This window comes from Neovison vison, chromosome 4, assembly GCF_020171115.1.
Source record: "Neovison vison isolate M4711 chromosome 4, ASM_NN_V1, whole genome shotgun sequence".
NCBI classification, from domain to species: Eukaryota; Metazoa; Chordata; class Mammalia; order Carnivora; family Mustelidae; genus Neogale; species Neogale vison.
The window spans coordinates 143775815-143798676 of record NC_058094.1 but is presented as its reverse complement, the minus strand read 5'-3'; the positions used below and the strand labels follow the sequence as shown (position 1 = coordinate 143798676).

General features: G+C 45.6%; 1 protein-coding gene across 2 annotated transcripts in view; it reads left to right on the top strand.

The window, feature by feature from the left end:
* Window positions 1-22862, top strand: part of LHFPL3 (LHFPL tetraspan subfamily member 3) — a 577016-nt gene that overhangs the window by 511282 nt on the left and 42872 nt on the right. Inside the window, exon 3 of one of the 2 annotated variants that reach the window (XM_044245849.1) lies at window positions 5290-5337. The exons of the other annotated variant lie outside the window; for it this stretch is intronic. Coding sequence (XP_044101784.1) covers window positions 5290-5306 — 17 coding nt within the window. The 3' untranslated portion in view covers window positions 5307-5337. The remainder of the gene's footprint in view (window positions 1-5289; window positions 5338-22862) is intronic. 2 annotated transcript variants of the gene reach the window in all.

Genomic DNA, 22862 nt, shown 5'->3' with positions numbered 1-22862 from the left:
AACTCGCATTTTTCAATAAAAATACCGTTCCACCAAGGCAGGATCGGGCTGGATTTTCATCTAAAGCAAATACTAAGAAAACCACAAAGGACCAGGATTCAGAATGAGAGCAATCAGCTGACGAGGTTAACAGGACACGCAGGCTCCACTGCAAAACAGTGAACTAAAAATCACCCGTTCTGTACAAAAGGGAGCTACCACAGGAGCAAAGAGGGCAAGAAACATAAACTGGAGGGGAAGTTCATTAACGGGCCCAGAGAAGAGAGCGAGAGATGGATTCTGAGCCAGGACAGTGTTTCTCGAACTGAATTTCAGGCTTGTATTCTTGCGAGGAGGTGGGGGGGGGGGTCACTGGGTTTAGTAGGGATGTTTAAGTTTTATGCTTTCCTTTCACCAAATATAAAGGCGTAACTTGTCTTTCTTCGGTGACAGTTCTCAACTGAGAATCATTTTCAAAGGATGAGATTTTGGCTTTCTTACAAAAGGGTTTCTCAAATGTTGGCTAAGGGAGTATATCATAGGTCTTGGATGATTATTTTCCTTTAAAGGGGTCCAGAGTTTATTCGGATTTGAGGATCAGTGACCTAAAGGCAGACCATACACACTGTCTGATTTTATTCTTATTGGGGGAATGGAAGCAGCTTCCTAACTTTGTCCTTTGCTTATGAAGAGCTTAAACCTCTCTAAACTCAGCAGGGCAGGCTGAGCACAGTGCTTGTATTTTACTCCCTAAGGGATATCATTGCTTAGAAGATTACGTTCTTCTCTTGCAACTGGGGAGCAACACAGCACCGTCATCGAGATCGTGAGTTGGGGGTCCATCACTAACCCTGACTCTCCAGCAGGCTGAGATGCTCATAGCCTTATGTGTAAAACAAAGCAGCAGACTGGGTCATTAATTACCAAGGTCATGTCCAGCCTAGATTTCTGATTCCAACCATAAATTACAGTCCCATGTTGTAACTCTCCTCTGAAAGGCCTCTCAGCTAAAAATCATTTTCCCTAGGGCTCTGTGCCATATCTGTTCTTTTCATTGCTACTTTTCCACCACTGAGCGCCGAAGGCCCAGGAGGTGATGCATTTGATGGAAAATCCGTCTGCACCCAGCGTCCCACCTGTTACCTGCTACCACCTAGGAAGTGGGAAATTAAACGATCGAAGCCAGCCTCTCAGGGCTCAGTGAAAATCTCCCAGATATAAAAGAATTACTTAGAGGGAGTATTTGGGATTTTTTTAAGTTTCCAAGGAACCAGACAGCTGTTCGCTAAGTGTGGGTATATCAAGTGGAAACATAAAAACTATGTCCGCTTTGGTGTTTTGAATGTTATAGAAGAAGTTATGTAATGAGTAGCATCTCAGGCTGTTAGTTCATCTACCACTGTTAAGAGTGACTGTTGGATTTGGGGAGCCCTCTCAACAGCCAGCTGTGCCCAGTAGTACCAGTGATGGTACAAGGCCTTTCTGGGTCTGAGGAGTGTGTGCTTAGAAACACCAAGCCAGGGCTGACTTTTGGTAGGGGTAATGCTATTCCTTTTCTCTGAGAAGTCCTCCCCGGCTCTGAAAGGGTGCAGACAAAAGCTGTCCCATTGCTTCGGCCTTGTTTGAAACATGATATCTATGGCCTGGGGGATAATTCTCAGGGGTCAGAGGGATCCAGAAGAAGTTGGCCTTGAGACCGGACTCTGAGTCTCTGCTTTATAGCTAAAGCAGAGAACATCAGAATACTCTAAAAATGACTCTGGCATCAGTCCTTCATTTGGTGATAGAACCCATTCTTTTAGCCTTTTTCCTTCTCGGGCTACCTACTGAAACTTACCAGACACCTGGGTATATCTGTATTGCCTTAGGGAGGATGGGACCCTTTGACCCAAAGTAGAGCTCAGAAGCTACAGCCATCGGATCGTGCTAGAGCTCACCCTGCAGGACAATGGTGCCCTGGCCAGCTTCTCTGCGTCAGGGGCGCCCGTCCTCCAGATGTGGTCCTGTGGCCTCATGAGCTCCTTGACCCTCCCAGAAACATGACTTTGCTTGTTCCATCAACCAGAAAGACGTGCCTGCCTCTCTCTCTTCTGTTAAAGCAATGACCTTCCAGACAGTACAGAATGAAAGCCTTCCAGTACAAGAGAATGACTTATTTGAAACAGTTCCCTTGGAGATCATCTAGTGTTCCCCACCCTAGTTATAATTTGGCTAATTGCTTAATAATTCTGTTTAAATGTCTCCGTTTCTGCAAACATCAATTCATTAGGTCTACTTTTCCTGGTTGGAAATCTCTTCGCTTCTCTAAATATCCTCGGCCCCTTTCCATTTGCACTTTTGCCTGAGCAACATTCTGATGACATAAAAAGCGTCCCTTTGCAGAGGTGTTGAGCAGATGAAGGTGTCTCTCTGTGTTCCAGAGCCCAAGCCCAATAACCTGTGACCTTGAAACAGTACCTGTGTTTGGGAAAGATCTCAGACCGTGTCTTTATTTTTTTTTAATTAACATATAATGTATTATATGTCTCAGGGGTACAGGTCTGTGAATCATCAGGCTTAGGCATTTCACAGTGCTCACCATAGCACATACCCTCCCCAATGTCCATTACCCAGCCACCCTATCCCTACCCTCCTCCCCCAGCAACACTCAGTTTGTTTCCTGAGATTAAGAGTCTCTTATGGGGGGCGCCTGGGTGGCTCAGTGGGTTAAGCCGCTGCCTTCGGCTCAGGTCATGATCTCAGGGTCCTGGGATCGAGTCCCGCATCGGGCTCTCTGCTCAGCAGGGAGCCTGCTTCCCTCTCTCTCTCTGCCTGCCTCTCCCTCCACTTGTGATTTCTCTCTGTCAAATAAATAAATAAAATCTTTAAAAAAAAAAAAAAAGAGTCTCTTATGGTTTGTCTCCGTCCCTGGTCCCATCTTGTTTCATTTTTTTCCTTCCCTTCTCCCCATGAACCCCCGCCCTTCCTCTCTAATTCCTCATATCAGTATATAATTCTCTTTCTCTGATTGACTTATTTCGCTCAGCATAATACCCTCTAGTTCCATCCATGTCATCGCAAATAGCAAGATTTCAGGGTTTTGATGGCTGCATAGTATTCCTGTGTGTGTGTGTGTGTGTGTGTGTGTGTGTGTGTATACCACATCTTCTTTATCCATTCATCTGTTGATGGACATCTAGGCTCTTTCCATGGTTTGGCTATTGTGGACATTGCTGCTATAAACATAGGGGTGCACGTGCCCCTTCAGATCACTACATTTGTGTCTTTAGGGTAAATACCCAGTAGTGCAATTACTGGGTAATAGGGCAACTCTATTTTCAACTTTTTGAGGACCCTCCATACTGCTTAGCAGAATCGCTGCACCAGCTTACATTCCCACCAACAGTGTAGGAGGGTTCCCCTTTCTCCACATCCTCGCCAACATCTGCTGTTTCCTGACTGGGTTAATTTTAGCCATTCTGACTGGTGTGAGGTGGTATCTCACTGTGGTTTTGATTTGGATTTCCCTGATGCCTAGTGATGTTGAGCACTCTTTCATGTGTCTGTTGGCCATTTGGATGTCTTCTTTGCAGAGATGTCTGTCCACATCTTAATCTATAAAGAACTTATCAAACTCAACACCTAAAGAACAAATAATCCAATCAAGAAATCAGACTGTGTCTTTAAAAAGCCAGCTTCCCTGCCCAAAGAAGCTGCCATCACCGATCACCGGTAGCCCTAGCCCCCTCCTGCAGCGGGAGACATGCCATCCCAGGGTGGGAGGCTGCCCGAGGCAGGAAAACCCAGCCCAGCCTTGAGGAACCTGCAGCCCAGCTGGCAGCTGGAGAATTCAACTCTGGAGTACCTCTGCACGTAAGAATAGTATCCAGGTTAAAACTCCACTTAAAGCAGGAGCCTTCTCAGAGCACACACATCCATGGTGGGGCACCACAGATACACACACACACACACACACACACACACACCTGCGTGTAGCTGGAAGCTGAACACTCTGGTGATGTCTGTGCTTCAGGGTGGGGGTGGGGATAGCCTGTGACTCACCCTTTCCAGCAGAGGTCGTTTAGGCAAAACAGATACAGACACGTTCCTTATCATTCGAATTCCCTCTGTCCTCTACGAGCTGGAGACCTCCAATGTTGCTTTTCCTTTTTCACTTGAAAAATTTAGCACCCGCCCATCCAACCGTACCAACTCCATCACTTTGGCTAGATGCTCCCATTCCAGAGGGAGCTAACACAACCCCCCACACCTTGGAGAAAGTGGGAAAACTTAGAGTGACAGAGGAGGAACCTGAAGCTTCCCCCTGGGAAACTTTCTTGGGCTCGTGATGAATAAGAAGTGACAGAGGTAGCAAGCAAAAGAAGGAAGCAGGAAGCGCACCCGCGTCCCCTTCTTTCCCTCGGGACCACAATGTCCTGCCAAGTGAACTCAGAACTGACAGAACAGTTCTGGGAAAGAACAGAGGAGTGAAATCTGTCCTCCCTGACCTGGTAAACCACTTGGTTCTCCCAAGCCTCCTGTCCTCGCCTTTAAGCAATTCTGTGTGTGAAGCCAGTTGGAAAACACAGGTAATCCCTAATGATACGTCCGCAGCCTTCAACTGTCCGACATGAACTGGGCCTCGGGGTTCTACCTGATCTGTGGGTACGCGATTGATTTTTATTTATCTTTCTTTAAAAACTACTCTGAATTTCTTTGGAATTTGCAATCATGCCCTCAAAGAATGATCACAACACATGAAACGGCTGCCCAGCCTGTGCGTTTCTAACTTTGTCTGTTTCTCCTGAATGCTTGATTTGTTTCTATTGTTTTTCCTTATTGAGCATCGAAAATTCGAAAATTCGCTGTGAGTCCTTGGCTCTCCATTAACGTTTGGTTGTCTAGTCTGGGTGGTACTGCCTGAGGAAGCCAAAGGTAAAAGCTAAAGATAACAATGATATCTAACACTTAGATAATGCTCAGTGGTGACTAGGATCAGGTATTTCGTGGGTGTTCAGTCATGCCCTCCTCACCTCGATCTTAGGAGGTAAGTGCTCCTGTAGGACCCATTTCACAGATGAGGAAACTGAGGAGGGGAAGGATAAGATGCTCGCGGGGGTCACACAGATAGCACGTGGTGGAAACAAGATAGGAAACCAGGATATGGCTCCCAGAACTCTGCTTTTCATCATGGTGAACCCCCGTGCCTATCCTTTGCACACTGAGACTGGGAGAGCCCGAATGACCTTGTTATTTTTAACCATGCGCGAAGTGCAAGCTCTTCATTTATTCTACCTTTAACCCTTCTGTTTTTCCCTCCCAAACTCTCAGACGACGGAAATGCTTAAAGCAAACTAAGGTAGTGTGAGACCACACCATGTAAGTGTAAGCATGGCTCCTTGTGGGTCCGGCTGTTGTGTTGTGCGCTTCTGCCTACCGCCCCCCGCATGTTCTCCCCGCTGCTCTCCGCCGGCTCCCCGCTTTCGCCGCTTGGCGCTGGGCCGCATGAACCATCACTTTTAAGCCATAGATCTTCTGTCTTGCTCCTGATTTTATATTTGTGCTTCTCTCTCCTGCCACTCCTGGCGCCTGGGCGGGAGCCAGAGCATGTGCCGCCGTCAGCCCGGCACCTGTCTGGGGGAGGAGCCGGGGACTCCTGGGGAATGCGTGAGGTCATTGTTCTCGGACAATGAGCCCTCGGATTATCAGCTTTTAGGATGCTGGGCATGTGCGCACATTCTGGCGGTGACGCCCGACTTCACAGGGTGGAAACATCTGTGGGCTTCTCCATGCTGGTCGTGGTCGCCGATGGCACGCCTTCGCTGTGCACTGTCCTTCTGGGGCTGCCAGCCTAAGCAGACTATAGTTCTGTGAGTCTTTGTAGAGGTGAACGTTATGTGAAAATTAATACCATCCTACCGTGGCGGCGCTGAAATGAGCCATGGTGAGAAGTAGTACCTCGTTTCTTTATTATTTCCTCTGTACCTATGTATATGATGGACACATACCTGATGTTAAATGTGTGATCATGGAGAATAATGGGTTTGAGGCCAAATGATGGGCTCTATGATGCTTCATTCACACAATGGTGTTTTGGTGCTCCCTGAATCCACATAAACTATATTTCCACTACGAGTGAATTTAATATGTGGTAAACTAGACTTATAGAATAAGTGGCGGAGGAGAAATTTGCGCCTGACAAAGAATGTCTGGAACGTTTGAAATATGGCCCCGTCTTACTGTACAGACTTCCCCACCTGCCGACGACCTTGGGGCTGGATCTGCTTGTCCTTGGGGCTGGATCTGCTTGTCCTCAGTCCCACTGAAGTTTCAAGTGTGTGTTCAGTAGACATCAGGAAGGAGGAAACTTTTCCAAATTAGTTGTCAGAGATGACAAGAACTTAAAATTGAAGGGGCTGTCATGAAATGCGTCCCCTCCATGTTGAGACCCCCACCCCGCCATTTAGACATGCACAGAATTCCGGAGCTGACGTGTCCTCAGGGATGTTGGGTCCTTTACTCCAAACCCCTTAATTCATAGACGATGACTGGGAGGGACAGTAACTTGCCCAGGATGGTGGGGCAGAGGCTGGATTAAATCTCAGTCCTCCTCTTTCCATCGAAGCCTCTCCCCAGTGCATCATCCCAGCTCATTTCTCACTGGGGGAGAACCCCCCGCTTTTTTTCTTCTTAAAAGTGAATGGGGGTCGCCTGGGTGGCTCAGTGGGTTAAGCTGCCTTCGGCTCAGGTCATGATCTCAGGGTCCTGGGATCGAGTCCCACATCGGGCTCTCTGCTCAGCGGGGAGCCTGCTTCCTCCTCTCTCTCTCTCTGCCTGCTGCTCTGCCTACTTGTGATCTCTCTGTCAAATAAATAAATAAAATCTTTAAAAAAAAAAAAAGTGAATGGAACCAAAGAAACCTACATCCCAAGAAAAGACTCCGGTCCCAGTCCTGGCTGTGCCATAAATATCTGGGTGAGCCTGGGAAAGTTACAGTGCCTCTCTGCACCTCAGGCTCCTCACCCATAAAACCAGTGTGAGAACTGCTGGTTTCAGTAAGTATATAAATGCTAACTTTGCTCACGAGCCTCCGACTGCTTTTGTGCGGGTCCCCGCAGTATTCATTTCCCACTATAGAGTTATGAAAAAAGTTCTAATCAGGCTGTGCTAACCCCAGCAAGAGCCCCGTGAGTCTCTGTTACCAAGTGAACGAGGACAGAAACAGGAGGGAGAAGGTGTGGGTGAGAAGCAAGCAGCCTGCCCTCTTCACACCGTCCCGTGAAACCAAGGGAGACGCAGCAAACCCCAAACTTCGTCATCTCCGATTTCTGTAGTTCGGGGCTATCTAGCTGATGTCTCCTCTTCTCCACCGCAAGACATCAAGCCCAGTATGTAAACAAGGTTACGTTGTCTCTTTCCAGTGTGTTGCTTACGGAGGTGACAGAGCCAGGGAAGTCTCTGAGGCAATCCAAGAGTAATTGGAAAGCCAACAGAGGCCCACAGATGCCACCTTCAGCAAAGCTGTGAGATACACTCCTTCTTCACATAAAACTACAGAAGGGCAGATATGAACCAAATATACAATGTCATTTTTAACACAGCTTGCTTTTTCCATAGGAAATCCATGGCATTTTTAACGAGGGATCTTTTTTATAAAACAATGAACCATCCCTTGATTTAACAATTTGGCCCATTTTCGCTTCTGTATATCAAGTTTAGCTTAATGTGCATCTTTTCTCAAAGTAGCCCATTAGGTCTGCACCTGTCTTCCTTGGAGCTGCCCCTGATTCAAAGTTGAGTGGGAAGAGCAGGTCAGGGTATGGTAGGGAGGGGGCGTGAATCACAGAGAGGGACAGTTGCCTGCTCACTTCTTAGGTTCTAATGCTGCTGTACAGAACGTAGCCCCGCAAAAAAAGCCATGACCTCAGACAGTATCCCTGGGGTAGAATTTCAGCACCAGGATTTTGGTGGAGTGGAGAGGTAGGAGGCCAAATCTGCCTGGAAAGTTTGTGTTAAAGGACTCTTAAAGTTGCGTTTGCATGGTACCTCATACTGGATTGAAAAATGTCCCTCCACCACATCCTTTTGAGGAAGCAGCTGTTGAAAATGATGCGAAGGGCCCACGGGCCTCTTCCTGGCAACCATCATTGCCCTAGAATTCCCAGCCCTTGTCCAGGGACAACCGTTAGCACAGCATGAAGAGGAAAAAGCCTCCTTGGGCAGCCGTGCAAGACCCCACTGAGGATACTGGACAGACGAGCAGAGGTGGTGAGCTCCTCGTGCTACTCTTGTCTTTGCCGGAGAATAATACGTGGGGCCGTGGGAGAGGCACTTTCCCCGGCTTCTTCTGCGTCCTTCCCGGCCCTTCCTAAGAGAATCATTGTCCTGCTGAGACCTCTAGTGGCCATTTGGGTAACTGCAGGCATCTGAACAAGGGGGAGAGGAACCATGCACACACAGAGGGCTGCCCCTGCGTGCCATCGGGAAGTGTTCGGAGGCCTCAGCCTGGAACACTTTCCATGTGGGGAATAAAGGGAGCTTCTGTGGCCTGAGGCCCCTGCAACATCAGCCTGAAGGCCTGTCAGGTGAACGTGTCCGGTGGGCTCCCAACCACAGGATGAGAACTCAGCTTTCTTTCATGCCTCAGCGATTCCAGCTTAGTTGTGGGACCTGCCGGAAGTCCGGGATTTGGCCAAGCCGTCAAGGCTTGCCCTAGAACAGACCTGATCCTCCACTTTTCCCCGAAACCAAGCTGAGCTCCTGAGAGTCTGAAAAGCCAGCCACCAGCAGCCTGACAAACACACCAGCCCGCGTTTGCTCCCCCAGGGCCTTGGGTTAGCCCAGCCTGGCTTGGGGGCTGGGCAGCCCTGCTTGGCCTCCCCAGACACTCACCTCGCAGAGGGACAGAAAACAAGCCCGCCACCGCCCCGGCCTCCCACACTCTGGTCCTCAGGGCTCCCTGAGAGCAGTTAAGTAGGTTACCCCTGATGGACACAAACCTAAATTGTGGTAATTGTTCTAACCCAGTGGCATTCTCAAGGCGTGGTCCCTAGACCAGCAGCATCAGGATCATTTGGGAACTTAGAGGAAAAGCAGACTCTCAGGCCCTGCCCGGGCCCTGCCCCAGCCATACAGAATCAGAGCCTCTCTGAATGGGGCCCAACCACCTCTGGGTGTTCCTGAGGCCGCCTGTGGTTCAAGAACCACTTCAAGCACCGATTCACAAATGTCTGCAGATGAAAGATAATAAACTTCCAGCTTATTTAAAATGTGGATTCTGGGGCGCCTGGGTGGCTCAGTGGGTTAAGCCGCTGCCTTCGGCTCAGGTCATGATCTCAGGGTCCTGGGATCGAGTCCCGCATCAGGCTCTCTGCTCAGCGGGGAGCCTGCTTCCTCCTCTCTCTCTGCCTGCCTCTCTGCCTACTTGTAATCTCTCTCTGTCAAATAAATAAATAAAATCTTTAAAAAAAATAAATAAAATGTGGATTCTGACCCCTGCCCCGCAGGGATATAGTAGCTCTGAAGTGGGGTTGCAGAAATCTGATTTTGAAACCATCGTTCCATGTAACCCTGTTGTGGGTGACCCGTGGACCACCATTTTGGATTTCTGCTCTGGAACGAGCAGGACCAGCACAGGTTAGCTTCCTCTCTTGAATTAAAGGTAAGGGTTGTTCTCACATCTCGCTGGTCATGAAAGAGATCCCTGCAAGTATCTCAGAGTACTCCAGTCTTCATATTGCCGCAAGTTGAGTGTTGCTGCAGCCGTGAGGAGAATCTCGGTGGGATCTCTCTCATAATCTGAACAAAGTGATGTTAATGCCTGAGAGACCAGGAAGGAGAGGAAGCCTGTGGCTTCTTAGGAGTCTGGGTCTCTGGGGTGGCATCCCAGGCTTGTCCAAACGAAACCATGTGTTGTCTCTAGGCTGCCAGCCTTTGAAATAGTGAGTTGCCTTTCTTCTCCCTTCTTGAACAGTGAGAGAGTTAATGATGCTTTCCCAAGAGGACCCAAGAGGCTAGTTCGTTCTACCATTGTCAGTTTTCAAAACTTGTCAAGTTTTCCAAAACTTGAGCCTATGAGTACCTTTGGCTCACATAGAATTAATTTCTGTGAGGATTCTACTGAATCAAATGTCCCAGCTCTCCTCAGCACAGGGCCCCGCTGGGAACTCCAGAAAGGATTTGCCATTCTTCTCTGTCCCCTGTCACACGCCCATTTCAACCCCCCACCCAGTTCCATCCAGGGCACCCACACCCTCCCTAGGGCACTCATTCTTCGGGAAGGACCGAGAAGACTAACGTGCCGAGTCACACTTTCCAGTGCATGCTGCGCCGGCAGGAGGCTTGGAGCTGACGTTCCTGGTGGCTGGTTCTCATGGTCATTGTCTGACAACATGCACAGATGTTGTCTGCTTGGGGACAGCAGCTTGATCGTGTCAGGCTTCTATTCTTTCTAGTATGTCAGTGGAGCAGGCAAAGCGCTGGCTCCCTTCCTTTCCACCTTCCTTCATCTTCTTCCCCTTATCCATCCTCCCATGCCCTCTTTCCCACGTTTTCTGTTTCTGTGATTTTCTGCAGCGTTTCCCCTCCTTTTTCTCCATTCTTGCTGGGCCCCCCTCCATCCTGGAGAGCCGGCACCCACCCCAGACAGGCATTCAAAGGCCTCCCCAGCAGGGTGCACCCTGCCCGGCAGGGACTGCCCCCCTCACCTACTGTAAAGCACAACTGAAAGACAGACGTCTCATCTGCCCTTCCACAGACAGAGGGGGAGAGAGGGAGGCAAGAAAGAGGAGAGCTGCAAAGGAACACCCAAAAAGAAACCATGACCAGTGTTCAAATTTTAAACTTACTCCAAGTCCAGAAGGAGTGCAGCTCACTCTCCCAGCAATGGGGTCAGGACAAAGCACCGTCCTTAAAACTCTGTGTGGGCAGGGGAGAAATGAGGGCACTGCCGAACGTGGGGCAGTACTGAGAGACATAAAGGCTTTATCTAAGGAACAAATCCACTCTTCACAGAGATGTTTTTGGGTCCAAGAGGTCTCCTCTTGGGAGCCGGAAAATGGGCAGGGCTGGCGGTGCTGACAGGGGCATTGATTCTTTTTTTTTCTTTTTTTTAAGATTTTATTTATTTATTTGACAGACAGAGATCACAAGCAGGCAGAGAGGCAGGCGGGGGGGTGGGGGAAGCAGGCTCCCCACTGAGCAGAGAGCCTGATGCGGGGCTCGATCCCAGGACCCTGAGATCATGACCTGAGCCAAAGGTAGAGGCTTTAACCCACTGAGCCACCCAGGCGCCCCAGGGGGCATTGATTCTGTTCTGGCTCACTCAATCTTTGCTCTCACAACCAGGGTCAGCACCAAGGGTGCAGGACCAACCAACATAGTGCTGTAGGGTCCTAAGCTTAGAAGGACCCCACACTTGGGGTTGAATGCTGTGCAGCCCCGGGCTTAAAACTGTGTTTTGTAAGTGAAGTCTGATGGGGTAGTGGAAGCTTGGAGCATGCAAAGGGGTAGGGAGGCTCGGAGACTGCTTCTGGGACCCTGCTTCCTGCTGCCACACCCAGCAGATGTTCCCAGCTAGAGGACGAGGGGCATTTCTCTGCCCGTTTCCTGTCCCCTGGAACCTGAGCCTGCCCAGCCTTTTCTTCTAGGGCCTGCCCAGTGACCGCTGCCACCTTCTACCCCAGTAAGGGCGCAGGCATGGGTGGGGAAGATCCTGGCTGTGTGCACCTGTCCTGCAGGATCCTGGGGACGGGCCACAACAGTGCTGCCTCTTTTCAGTGGACATCAGGCAGGAGGCCACAACTCAGTAAGGGACACTCCCAATCCAGTTACTGAGTACAGTGATTGCAATCCCCTGGGGGATAACCTGTCACCACGTTTGGGGAGACCACGGTGGGGGGAGGGACCTGCTTCAAGCCAGGCAACAATACATCCCTCTGTCAGCAGATGGGAGGGCTGACGTCATCAGGCCGGAGTGGGCACACAGAGCAGGGGCTCCCAGCCAGTTCTCTCCAGCCCACCCTATAGTTAGGGGAACCCTCTCTTCCTTCCCAACCTTCCTGAACCTGTGTTGGTATTTTCCAGCCACTTCAAGGCCTCCTCCAGAGATGAAAAACAAATTATATGATCTCAGGGATTGCACAAATAAGCTAAATGCTCTGACATTTACATTTAAAGCTAGCACGGCACAATGTAAAAATGAACGCTAAAATTCATGCTAATAATTAAAAGTTTGAACTTTATTTACCTAGAAGGACATTAAGTAACAAATAAAGAGATGCCTGGTGGGTCGGTCGGTTTAGCATCTGCCTTCAGCTCAGGTCATGATCCCAGGGCTCCTTGCTCAGGGAGTCTGCTTCCCCCTCTCCTTGTTCCCCTCTCCCCTGCTTGTGCTCTCTCTCCCTCTGTCTCTCAAATAAATAAATTCTTTTATAAATAAATAAATAAAAAGCAAATAAAATATGCCATGACTCGTGATGGTTGCCCAATCGTATGAATGTATTTGATACCACCGAACCGTACACTTAAAAATGTGTAAAATGTACATGTAACATATTTAAAAAGGTAAAAGGGGCAAATTTGATGTTCCGTGTATTTTACAACAAGAAAAAGAGTTGGCGCGGTGGTCCTGGGCGGCTCACCTGGTTAAGCGTCTGCCTCTGTCTCGGGACATGATCTCAGGGTCCTGGGATCAAGTCCCACAGCCGCCTCCCTGCTCAGCAGGGGGCTTGCTTCTCTCCCTCCCTCTGTTCCCCCACCCTACTCTTGCTCATTCTTTCTTTCTCTCAAATAAATGAATAAAATCTTAAAAGAAAAAAGAAAGAAAGAAAACAAGTGAACTCAAACGCCATGACAAGGCGAGAGAGACCACAAGAAAGAAGGGAAAAGCTTCGTATTGCAATACCTTTAATGGCAATTTTTCCCACTTTCTGAGCAATTTTCTTCTAGCCCCTGGGCCTGCAAATTATGCAGCTGACTGCGTATACCTCAGTACCCACTGAATAGGAGATGATCGTATTAATTCTTGCACCGAGTTAGAGGTGAAATTCTTTTTTTTTTTTTAAGGTTTTATTTATTTATTTAAGAGAGCACAAACAGGGGGATTGGCAGAGGAAAAGGGAGAAACAGACTCCCCGCTGAGTGGGGAGCCCTGACACTTGGTCCCAGGACTCTGAGATCATGACCTGAGCCAAAGGCAGTTTCAACCAACTGAGCAGTCCAGGTGCCCCAAGGTGAAATTCTAATCTTTGGGGCAGAAAAAGTTTCCAGTCTATGACTAAAGGTAATTTCCATCTTAGCCTCCATTCATCTACAGGAGGAAAAAAGGAAGAAATGTGAAAGTGAAAAAAACAAAGAGATTCTTGTGTTTGGAAAAGCACCCGGCCACCTTTTGAGGTGACCTCGTGCATGCACTGCACAGCTGGGGTTCCATGGTGAGGTCCATTCGTTATGAGAGCTCCTCTCCGAGAATGTAGCTTCTCAGGGGCACCAAGGTGGCTCCATTGGCTAAGTGGCTGCCTTCAGCCCAGGTCATGATCCCAGGGTCCTGGGATCAAACCCCACATCTGGCTCTCTGCTCAGCAGGGAGTCTGCTTCTCCCTCCACCACTCCCCCTGCCCGTTCTCTCTCAAATACATAAATAAAATCTTTTTTTTTTTTTAATCTCTTTCTTGCACTCAGCACAACCGTCTGCACTCCCCGCATATTGCAAATGACTTAGGTCCCTTATCACCCTCTTGTCTGAAGTGTGGCACCTCATGAGATAATTAATAAACTTGTAGCTTCTTGTGGCTACAAGAGAGAGTATAGCAACTTGGCCCTTCCTTCCAAGTTAAGAAAACTTTATCTGAACTGAGGTTGTTCTGGCTTTTAAATTCCTCATAGTGACTCTCCATCCACTAGTAATGCATCTACCCAAACACACCTTTCTTTGCACTCTTGTCAACCTCCGTAAGCTCTTTAGGAAGGCGTGGGAAGCTTAATGTATTTCCTGTGACATCGTACCATTCTCCTTGATCAGCTTATCCCAGCTTTGCAAATTGAAAAAAAATTCATTCCTGGCACCAACAGCCTGTTAAATTGGTTCTGATTAATAATTGAATCTTAAGACCCGTTCAAGGCAACATTCACGACAGCAGATTAGCAGGGGAGGGGAGACCGGTGCCAGGTATCACCGCGTCGTGACGGAACAGACTCGTGACCTCAGACAGAGGTTAAAAGAGGAGTCCAGATTCCGGGAGAGTCTAATTCCTTAGAAAAATCACTTCTCAATGCACAGAAATGTCTCCCCTGCCCACTGAGGGGCCTGGCATATATTTCCTAGTAACAGACTTTGAATGCTGATCTGGAGGCATTCTTCTTGGACTTGGAGTATCCTGTGGGTCATATTCTTGTGGTTCACATTAAGCTCTCTTAGATGTTGAATTATTTATAACGGCACTGCAGAATATTTCTTCCTTAATCCTGAATGAGAATATACAGTCGTCCTGAAATGTCAGACTGAGAAACAGAGGCTCCTAGCTTTACAGTCCAAGAGCATAGCCCTTGTGGGTGATTTCCAGGCACAGAGTGTGTCTGAGGAACTCTAGATCTTCATGCCAAATCCTTTAAGCACGTCTGCTTTGCTCAACACTAGATTCTCCCAGCCCACTCAATGGCTGAAGGACATGTCAATCCTATGCTTCTTTCACCCATTGGAGAAAAAAGGACACCGAGAAGTAAAAGAACAAACAGATTCCTGCTTTTGGCTGAGCACCCATCACATTTTGAAGTGACCTCTAGAGTTTTTTGGTAGAGACCTTTAGGCTGCCCCAAAGTGTTGCCTCAACTGTCAGGGGGATGGATTTAAGATGCTGGAGACAACCCCCTTTCCAGATCTTCAGATTCTGACTCTGGGGCGTTTTGAGTTAGTTCAGAAACTCGCATGTGGTAAAATTTGAGAACCACTGACCTCCTGACACTTTCGTTAATTTCGGTGAATTGTTGTGTTCTCAAAACCTAAGGGTCAGACAATTCTGTTGTATACATGTAATATTGAAATCACTTGCTTAGTAAGACTAATGTATGTGTTTTGTAATTCCCAGAGATTGAGAGCTAATGTTTTTCAACATACATTCTTTCAAGAAGCAGGTTTTCAGGATGTGCTTTGACCTGGGCACCTGCCCAAGGTTCTGTCAATTTCGGCTACCAGCCAGAAATGAAAAGTGAATCCTAGGATTGAGGGGAAGAGGGAATCCTGATAGTAAAGAGACTTCCAACCCCCAAGCACAGTTGTGATTCTGCTGTGTGCCAGGGGCTTCTTCTCTCTTGTCTCGTTTCATCCTCACAATGATCTGTGAAGGAGGCACAAATCTATTGTCCCCGTTTTACAGATAATGATACTATAGCTCAGTGAGGCTGTTCAACTAGAAAGCAGTGAAGCAGGGATTCCCTCCCAGCAGCCTGCTTCTCTAGAATGCAGGCTTTTAGTCAACACCATTCCAGCTGTCAGAGTCATGTCCCTTCCCCTAATAAGGCAGAAAGCAGGAGGTGATGCTCTCCGATGTGAATATTTTATATTACTGTGTGGCCACCTCATTTCTATTCCACTGGTGATTCCTTGTGTATTAAATCCATGACGCGGCTTAGATGCCAGGCTCTGGGGATACAAGACAACGACATGTGTGCTTCAAGAGGGTTCCAATTACCAAGTTGCTCAGTCATATAGAAAAGTCTAGAATTAGAACTAAGAACAGCACACACACACACACACACACATACACACACACACACCCCAAGTCCTGGAGCAATCTTGAGGACATTCAGGTAGCCCGTCTGCCTTTCTAAAAAACGCTCCTAGGAAAAGTAGCTGCACCTCCCTTGAGTTACTGTGATGTCAGGATAACTCTCCCGGCTGGGCTGTTCTTACTCCAGCGAAACCATCCCTGGGGGCAGTAAATTTGGAACCGAATCCTCTTTGTCATGCCATCTGGAGAATTCTAATGTTTTAACACCTTTCAGTGTGTGAAATGCAGTCTTTTTCTTCTTTCTGAATGCTGGTAAAAATGTCCTGGGCTCCCATGACCGCACTCCCCCCACATCATCCCTGATAACAAAACCATACATTCAAACAGCAGAGAGGTTTCTAGCTGAGGGTCCTGCAGGAGAGAAATAGCAGTCTGCAGTCATTACCATGTAGCAGTTTCTATGATAGGTAAAGTCTAGTTGAAATAAATCGGTAAATTCTAGCTGGGTCCCAGGCTACTCCTGCTAGGAAGGCTGAATCCAATTCAGGATATCTCACTGTCAGTATGAAAACTGTGTCTAACGGTCCCAGAGATCCCATAGACTGGCCCCGAAACCTAGCGTTGCAGACATCTTTCACCCTGACTAATCAATCGCTCAGAATTTTCCTCAGCCCCTTTGACGTTACAAACGTTACAGGCTGCCCCTGTACTGCAAGGGGGCTTCCTAGGAGCTCCCCCAAGGCTGTGAGACCTGAGGCACAGATTTCACAGCACACACAGCTCACAGGCCTTCCCTGCCCCTCCCAATCTGGTCCCCAAAAGCTATCTCCAGAGACCCCCTCCCAAATATAGGTGTGGGGTGTGTGTCTCACTCCGGCAGGCTCAGACTTTGTCAGCACCCCAAGCTGCTTCCTCCCACCTTGAGAACCCTCCGTCCAGGATTACCACCAGCCCCCTATCTGCTTTCTCCCCCTGCATCCCCAGGTAGATGAGGAGAGCCAAAGAAAGCCCCCAAACACGGTGCTGTGTCCACTGTACCCCCACACAGCTTCCCTCCGCTGAGCGTTCCTTGCCACCTGGTACCTCCTTCCTTCATTCCTCGCTGGTCCCTCATGCCTCCCTTCCACAAGTGACCCCAGACCTCAGCCTCTCTGCTCCAGTCTGCAATACACCTCCACCCTCAGGGGATCCCACCAGCGCCTGTGCCACGATGAAGCTAATCCAGTGACAGCTTCAAATTTCTTCTTGTCTACCTCAAACTTTTTTTTTCTTAAATCATCACCCTTTTTGGGGGTGCCTGGGTGGCTCAGTAGGTTAAGCAGCTGTCTTTGGCTCAGGTCTTGATCCCAGGGTCCTGGGATCGACCCCCACATCAGGCTCCCTGCTCAGTGGGGAGTCTGCTTCTCCCTCTCCCTCTGCCTGCTGCTCTGCCTGCTTGTACTCTCTATCTGTCAAATAAATAAATCTTTAAAAAAATTTTTTTAATCATCACCCTTTTTTTATTCCTTCATCTCTGGGCTCTTTCCTTATTCTGCCCCAAAGACTACTCCCCATTCTCCCTACCCAGCTGCTGGGAACCTCCATTCTGCTTTCTGTCTCCAAGACTTTTTTTTAAATCATTTAATTTAATTTAATTTAATTTTATTTTATTTTATTTTATTTTATTTTATTTTTCATCATGATAAGTGTACTCTTTAATCCCTATTTTCCCCATCCCCTACCCACCTCCCCTCTGGTAACCAGCAGTTCTCTGTAGTTAAGAGTCTATTTCTCGGTTTCTCTTTCTCTCTTTTTTCTATGCTTATTTGTTTTGATTCTTAAACTCCACATATGAATGAAATCAAAAGGTATTTGTCTTTCTTTGACTGATTTCACTCAGCATCATACTCTCTAGCTCTATCCATGTTGTTGCAAATGGCAAGACTTCATTCTTTTTTGTGGTTGAATAATATTCCATAATATGTTCCATAATATTATATATTATTATACGTCATATTACATATTATTATACTATATATAATATAGTATTATATAAATATATGGTATAGTATATATGCCACCTCTTCTTTATCCATTCATCTTTCCATGGAAATTGGGCTGCCTCCATAGTTTAGCTATAGTAAATAATGCCACAATAAACATAAGTGTGCATATCCCTTTGAATTAATATTTTTGTATTTTGGGGATAAATACCCAGGAGTGTGATTGCTGGGTGATAAGACAGTTCTATTTTTAACTTTTTGAGGAAATTCCATACTCGTTCCCACAGTGGCTATACCAATTTGCATTCCCACCAACAGTGCACCAGGGTTCTTTTTTCTCTACATCCTCTCCAGCACTTGTTGTTTCTTGTGTTTTAGATTTCAGCTTTCATGGTAGGTGTATGGTGATATCTCATTGTAGTTTTGATTTGCATTTCCCTGATGATGAATGATGCTGAACGTTTTTTCATGTGTCCATTGACCATCTGCATGTCTTCTTTGGAGAAATGTCTGTTCATGTCTTCTGCCCATTTTTAATTGGGTTGTTCATTTTTTGGGTATTGAGATGTATCGGTTCTTTATATATCTTGAATACTAATCCTTTACTGGATATGTAATTTGCAAATATCTCCTTCTATTTAGTAGGTTGTCTTTTAGTTTTGTTCGTTGCTTCCTGTGCAGAAGCATTTTATTTTGATGTAGTCCCAATACTTTATTTTTGCTTTTATTTCCCTTGCCTCAGGATACTTATCTAGAAAAATGTTGCTTTGCCCAATGTGAGAAGATTTTTATGGTTTCAGATCTCGAGTTTCTTTTTGTGTACAATGAAAGAAAAAGGTTCTCTTCTCAGCAGGGAGCCTGCTTCCCTTCCTCTCTCTCTCTGCCTGCTTCTCTGCCTACTTGTGATCTCTCTCTCTGTCAAATAAATAAATAAAATCTTTAAAAAAAAAAAAAAAAGGTTCAGTATCTTTCTTTGGTGTGTGGCTGTCCAGTTTTCCAAACATCATATGTTGAATAAACTGTCTTTTCCCATTATTTTTTCCTGCTTTGTCAAAGATTAATTGAGCATATAATTTTGGGCTTATTTCTGGGTTTTCTGTTCTATTCCATTAATCTATGTGTCTATTTTCATGCCAGTACCATACTCTTTTAATTATTACAGCTTCATAATATAACTTAAAATCTGGAATTGTGATACCTTCAGTTTTGTTTTTCTTTTTCGAGATTGCTTTCGCTATTCTGAGTCTTTCATGGCTCCATACAAATTTTAAAATTGTTTATTCCAGTTATATAAAAAATGCTTTTGATATTTTGATAGAGATTGCATTAAATCTGTAGATTGTTCTATGTAGTATGGACATTTTAACAATAGTTTTTTCTTTCAATCCATGAGCATGGAATGCCTTTCTATTTCTTTGTGTCATCTTGAATTTCTTTTATCAGTATCTTATAGTTTCCAGGGTATAGGTCTTTTACCTCCTTGGTTAAGTTTATTCCTAGATATTTTATCATTTTTGGTGCAATTGAAAATGAAATTGTGTTCTTTTCTCATTTTCTGCTCCTTCCTTATTAGTGTACAGGTATGCAACAGATTTCTGTACATCAGTTTCATGAACTGTAACTTTACTGAATTTTTCAGCTCTAGTAAATTTTTCATGGTGTCTTTAAGGTTTTCTATATGGAATATCATGTCATCTGCAAATAGTGAGAGTTTTACTTCTTCCTTGCCAGTCTGGATGCTTCTTATTTCTCTATGTTGTCTAATTGCTGTGGCATTGACTTCCAGTGCTATGTCAAATAGAAATGGTGAGAGTAGACATTCTTGTCCTGTTCCTGACCTTAAAGGAAAAGCTCTCTGTTTCCCATTGAGTATAATGTTTGCTGCGAAGTTTTCCTATAAGGTCTTTATTATGTTGAGGTATGTTCCCTCTAGACCCATTTTGCAGAGGTGTTTTTTTTTTTTTATCATGGATCGATGTTGTACTTCATCAAATGCTTTTTCCTGCATCTATTGAAATGATCATATCAGTTTTTATCCTTTCTCTTACTGATATGGCATATCATGTGGATTGTTTTGTGAATATTGAACCACCTTTATATCCCAGGAATAAACCCTATTTGATCATGGTGTATGATTTTTTTTAATATATAATCTATTGGATTCAGTTGGCTAATATGTTTTTGAGGAATTTGCATCTATACTCATGAGAGCTGTTGGCCTGTAGTTTTCTTTTTTTGTGGTGTCTTTATCTGGTTTTGGTATTGGGGTGATACTGACCTCATAGAATGAATTTGGAAGTTTTCCTTGCTCTTGTATTTTTTGGAATTGTTTAAAAAGAATGAGTATGAAGTCTTCTTTAAACACTTGGTAGAATTTACCTGTGAAGCCATCTGGTCCTGGACTTCTGTTTTTTAGGAGTTTTTTAATTACTGATTCAATTTCCTTGATAATAATTGGTCTGCTCAAGTTCTCTATTTCTTCTGCATTAGTTTTGGTAGGTTGTATGTTTCTAGGAACTTATACATTTCTTCTAAACTGTCCAATTTGTTGGCAGATATATTTTCATAGTATTCTGTTAAAATCGTTCGCATTTCTGTGGTGGTTGTTGTTATTTTTCCTCTTTCATTAGTAATTTTGTTTATTTGAGTGCTCTTTTTTTAAATGAGTCTTGCTAGAGGTTTATTTATTTTGTTGATCCTTTCAAAGCACCAGCTCTTGGTTTCATTGGTCTGTTGTATTGGGATTTTTTTAGTTTCTATATCATTTATTTCTGCCTTAATCTGTATTATTTCTTTCCTTTTCCTGGATCAAGGCTTTGTTTATTTTTTTTTCCCCCTAGCTCCTTTAGGAGTTAGGTTAGGTTGTTTATTTGAGATTTTTCTTGCTTCTGGAGTTAGGTCTGTGTTGCTCTCTCTCTATGATTTTGACTAAGTATCAATTATAAGTGGAATGGAGGCTCATATAAGTGGATATAGTATTTATCTTTTCATGACCTGTTTCTCAGCCTAGGGTCTTTAAGATACATTCATGTTGAGCATGTGTCAGAATTTCCTTCTTTTTTTTTTTTTTTTTTTAAGATTTTACCTATTCATTTGACAGAGATCACAAGTAGGCAAAGAGAGAGGGGGAAGCAGGCTCCCTGCCAAGCAGAGAGCCCGATTTGGAGCTCGATCCCAGGACCCTGAGATCATGACCTGAGCTGAAAGCAGAGGCTTTAACCCACGGAGCCACCCAGGGGCCCCAAAATTTCCTTCTTTTTTAAAGCTGAATAATATTTCATCATATGTATGTCACGTTTTGCTTACCCATTCATCCGCTGATAGACACTTGCATTGCTCCCACATTTTAGTTATTGTGCCTCCTGAATTCTTAATCCCCTCCCCTTTCTGCACACTGGAGTTTGGTCTATCAGTTGTTTTCTTTTTCCCCCACAGTGAAGACCCTCCTCTCTATTGGCATCTTCCCCTCTACTATCAATGTGCTCAAGACCATGACCTGTACCCTCGACCTCATGAGCTTTTACTCTTTCTCTTGCTTTTTCACCACTACAGTTTCACTTTTTTAAAGATTTTATTTATTGATTTTGGCACACATGTACACGCACACACGCCACTGGGGGGTGGAGAGAGACAGGGAGAAGGAGACACCCCACTGAGCAGGACGCTCGGCCCAGGACTCGGTCCCAGGACCCTGAAATAATGACCTGAGCCAAAGGCAGACACTTAACCAATTGAACCACCCAGGTTTTTATTTTTTTTTAAGATTTTATTAATTTATTTGACAGATCACAAGTAGACAGAGAGGCAGGCAGAGAGAGAGGAAGGGAAGCAGGCTCCCCGCTGAGCAGAGAGCCCGATGCGGGGCTCTATCCCAGGACCCTGAGACCATGACCTGAACCGAAGGCAGAGGCTTTAACCCACTGAGCCACCCAGGTGCCCCTACAATTGCATTTTTAAAAGTAATCTATTGCCAGTACTTCTCCTTCCACAATATCTATTCATTTTTTCTGGAAAAAAAAAAAATGTAGGGCACCTTGGTAGTTCATTGGTTAAGCATCTGCCTTTGGCTCAGGTCATGATCCCAGGGTCCTGGGGCCCCACTGGGCTCCCTGCTCAGTGGGAAGCCTGCTTCTCCCTCTCTCACTCCCCCTGCTTGTGTTCTCTCTCTCACTGTGTCTCTCTCTGTCAAATAAATAAACAAAATCATTTTTTAATCCTTTTATTATGAATATTTCCTGCATTCAAAAAAATATAATCATGTGATAAATACCTACTTACTTACCACTTGGCTTAAGAAAAAAAGCATTACCAATAGTATGCCTCCAGAACTGGTCTGGGATTTCATCTTGCTTTTAAACCTTCCATCAGCATCATCCCCCAAGCATGCCCCCCCCACACCCCATCCCTGCACAAACACACCAAATGACTTTGACCCTTCTCCTTGGAACTATCTTCTCTTGCCTACCATGACCCTGGACTCTCCTAGTTCCCATCTGAATCACTGATTCCTTCTTTGCCTTCTCTAGCTCTGCTTCCCCTTTCAAGTCTCTGACCTTAGTTTTCTATCATCTTCTTTCTCTACATTATCCTTTTCCCCTGTTTTACTTCTCTGCACTCCCACATTTCATTGGCTCCCAAGTCTAAATCTCCAGTCTATATCTTATAGATTTAAATTCCAATAATAACATATAATAATGGGATAATAATAAAATAATTAAAATCTGTAATTTCTGTTTGCATGATACTTGTGACTAAGCCTTCCTACTAGGACCTCCAGTTAGACCTTAGGGCTATATCCTCAACCCCATCCTCTGACATTCCCAACAATGACTCAGATGGAGATATGAGCTTATCAGATTTGTAAAGGATACAAAGCTGTGCTGGGTATTGTATAGCTGGAAAATAGAATATGGATCCAAAAGATTGTAACAGGTTACTCTAACAGAATGAAATTTAACAAAGGTCAGCATAAAGACTTGACCATGGGTTGAAACACCCAGCGCACAGAGAGGTCATAAGTCAGGAGCTATAGAGAGGAAAGGCGCAAGGGATTTAGTTAAATGGCAAGGTCTTTGGGCACCAATACTGTGAAAAGTGAATGGAATCTTGAGTTATAAAAGATAAATTAGCTACTGCAAGGAAGGGATTGTCCTCCTCAGTTGAACAGTATTTGATTCAGGTCCATCCAGTGCTGATT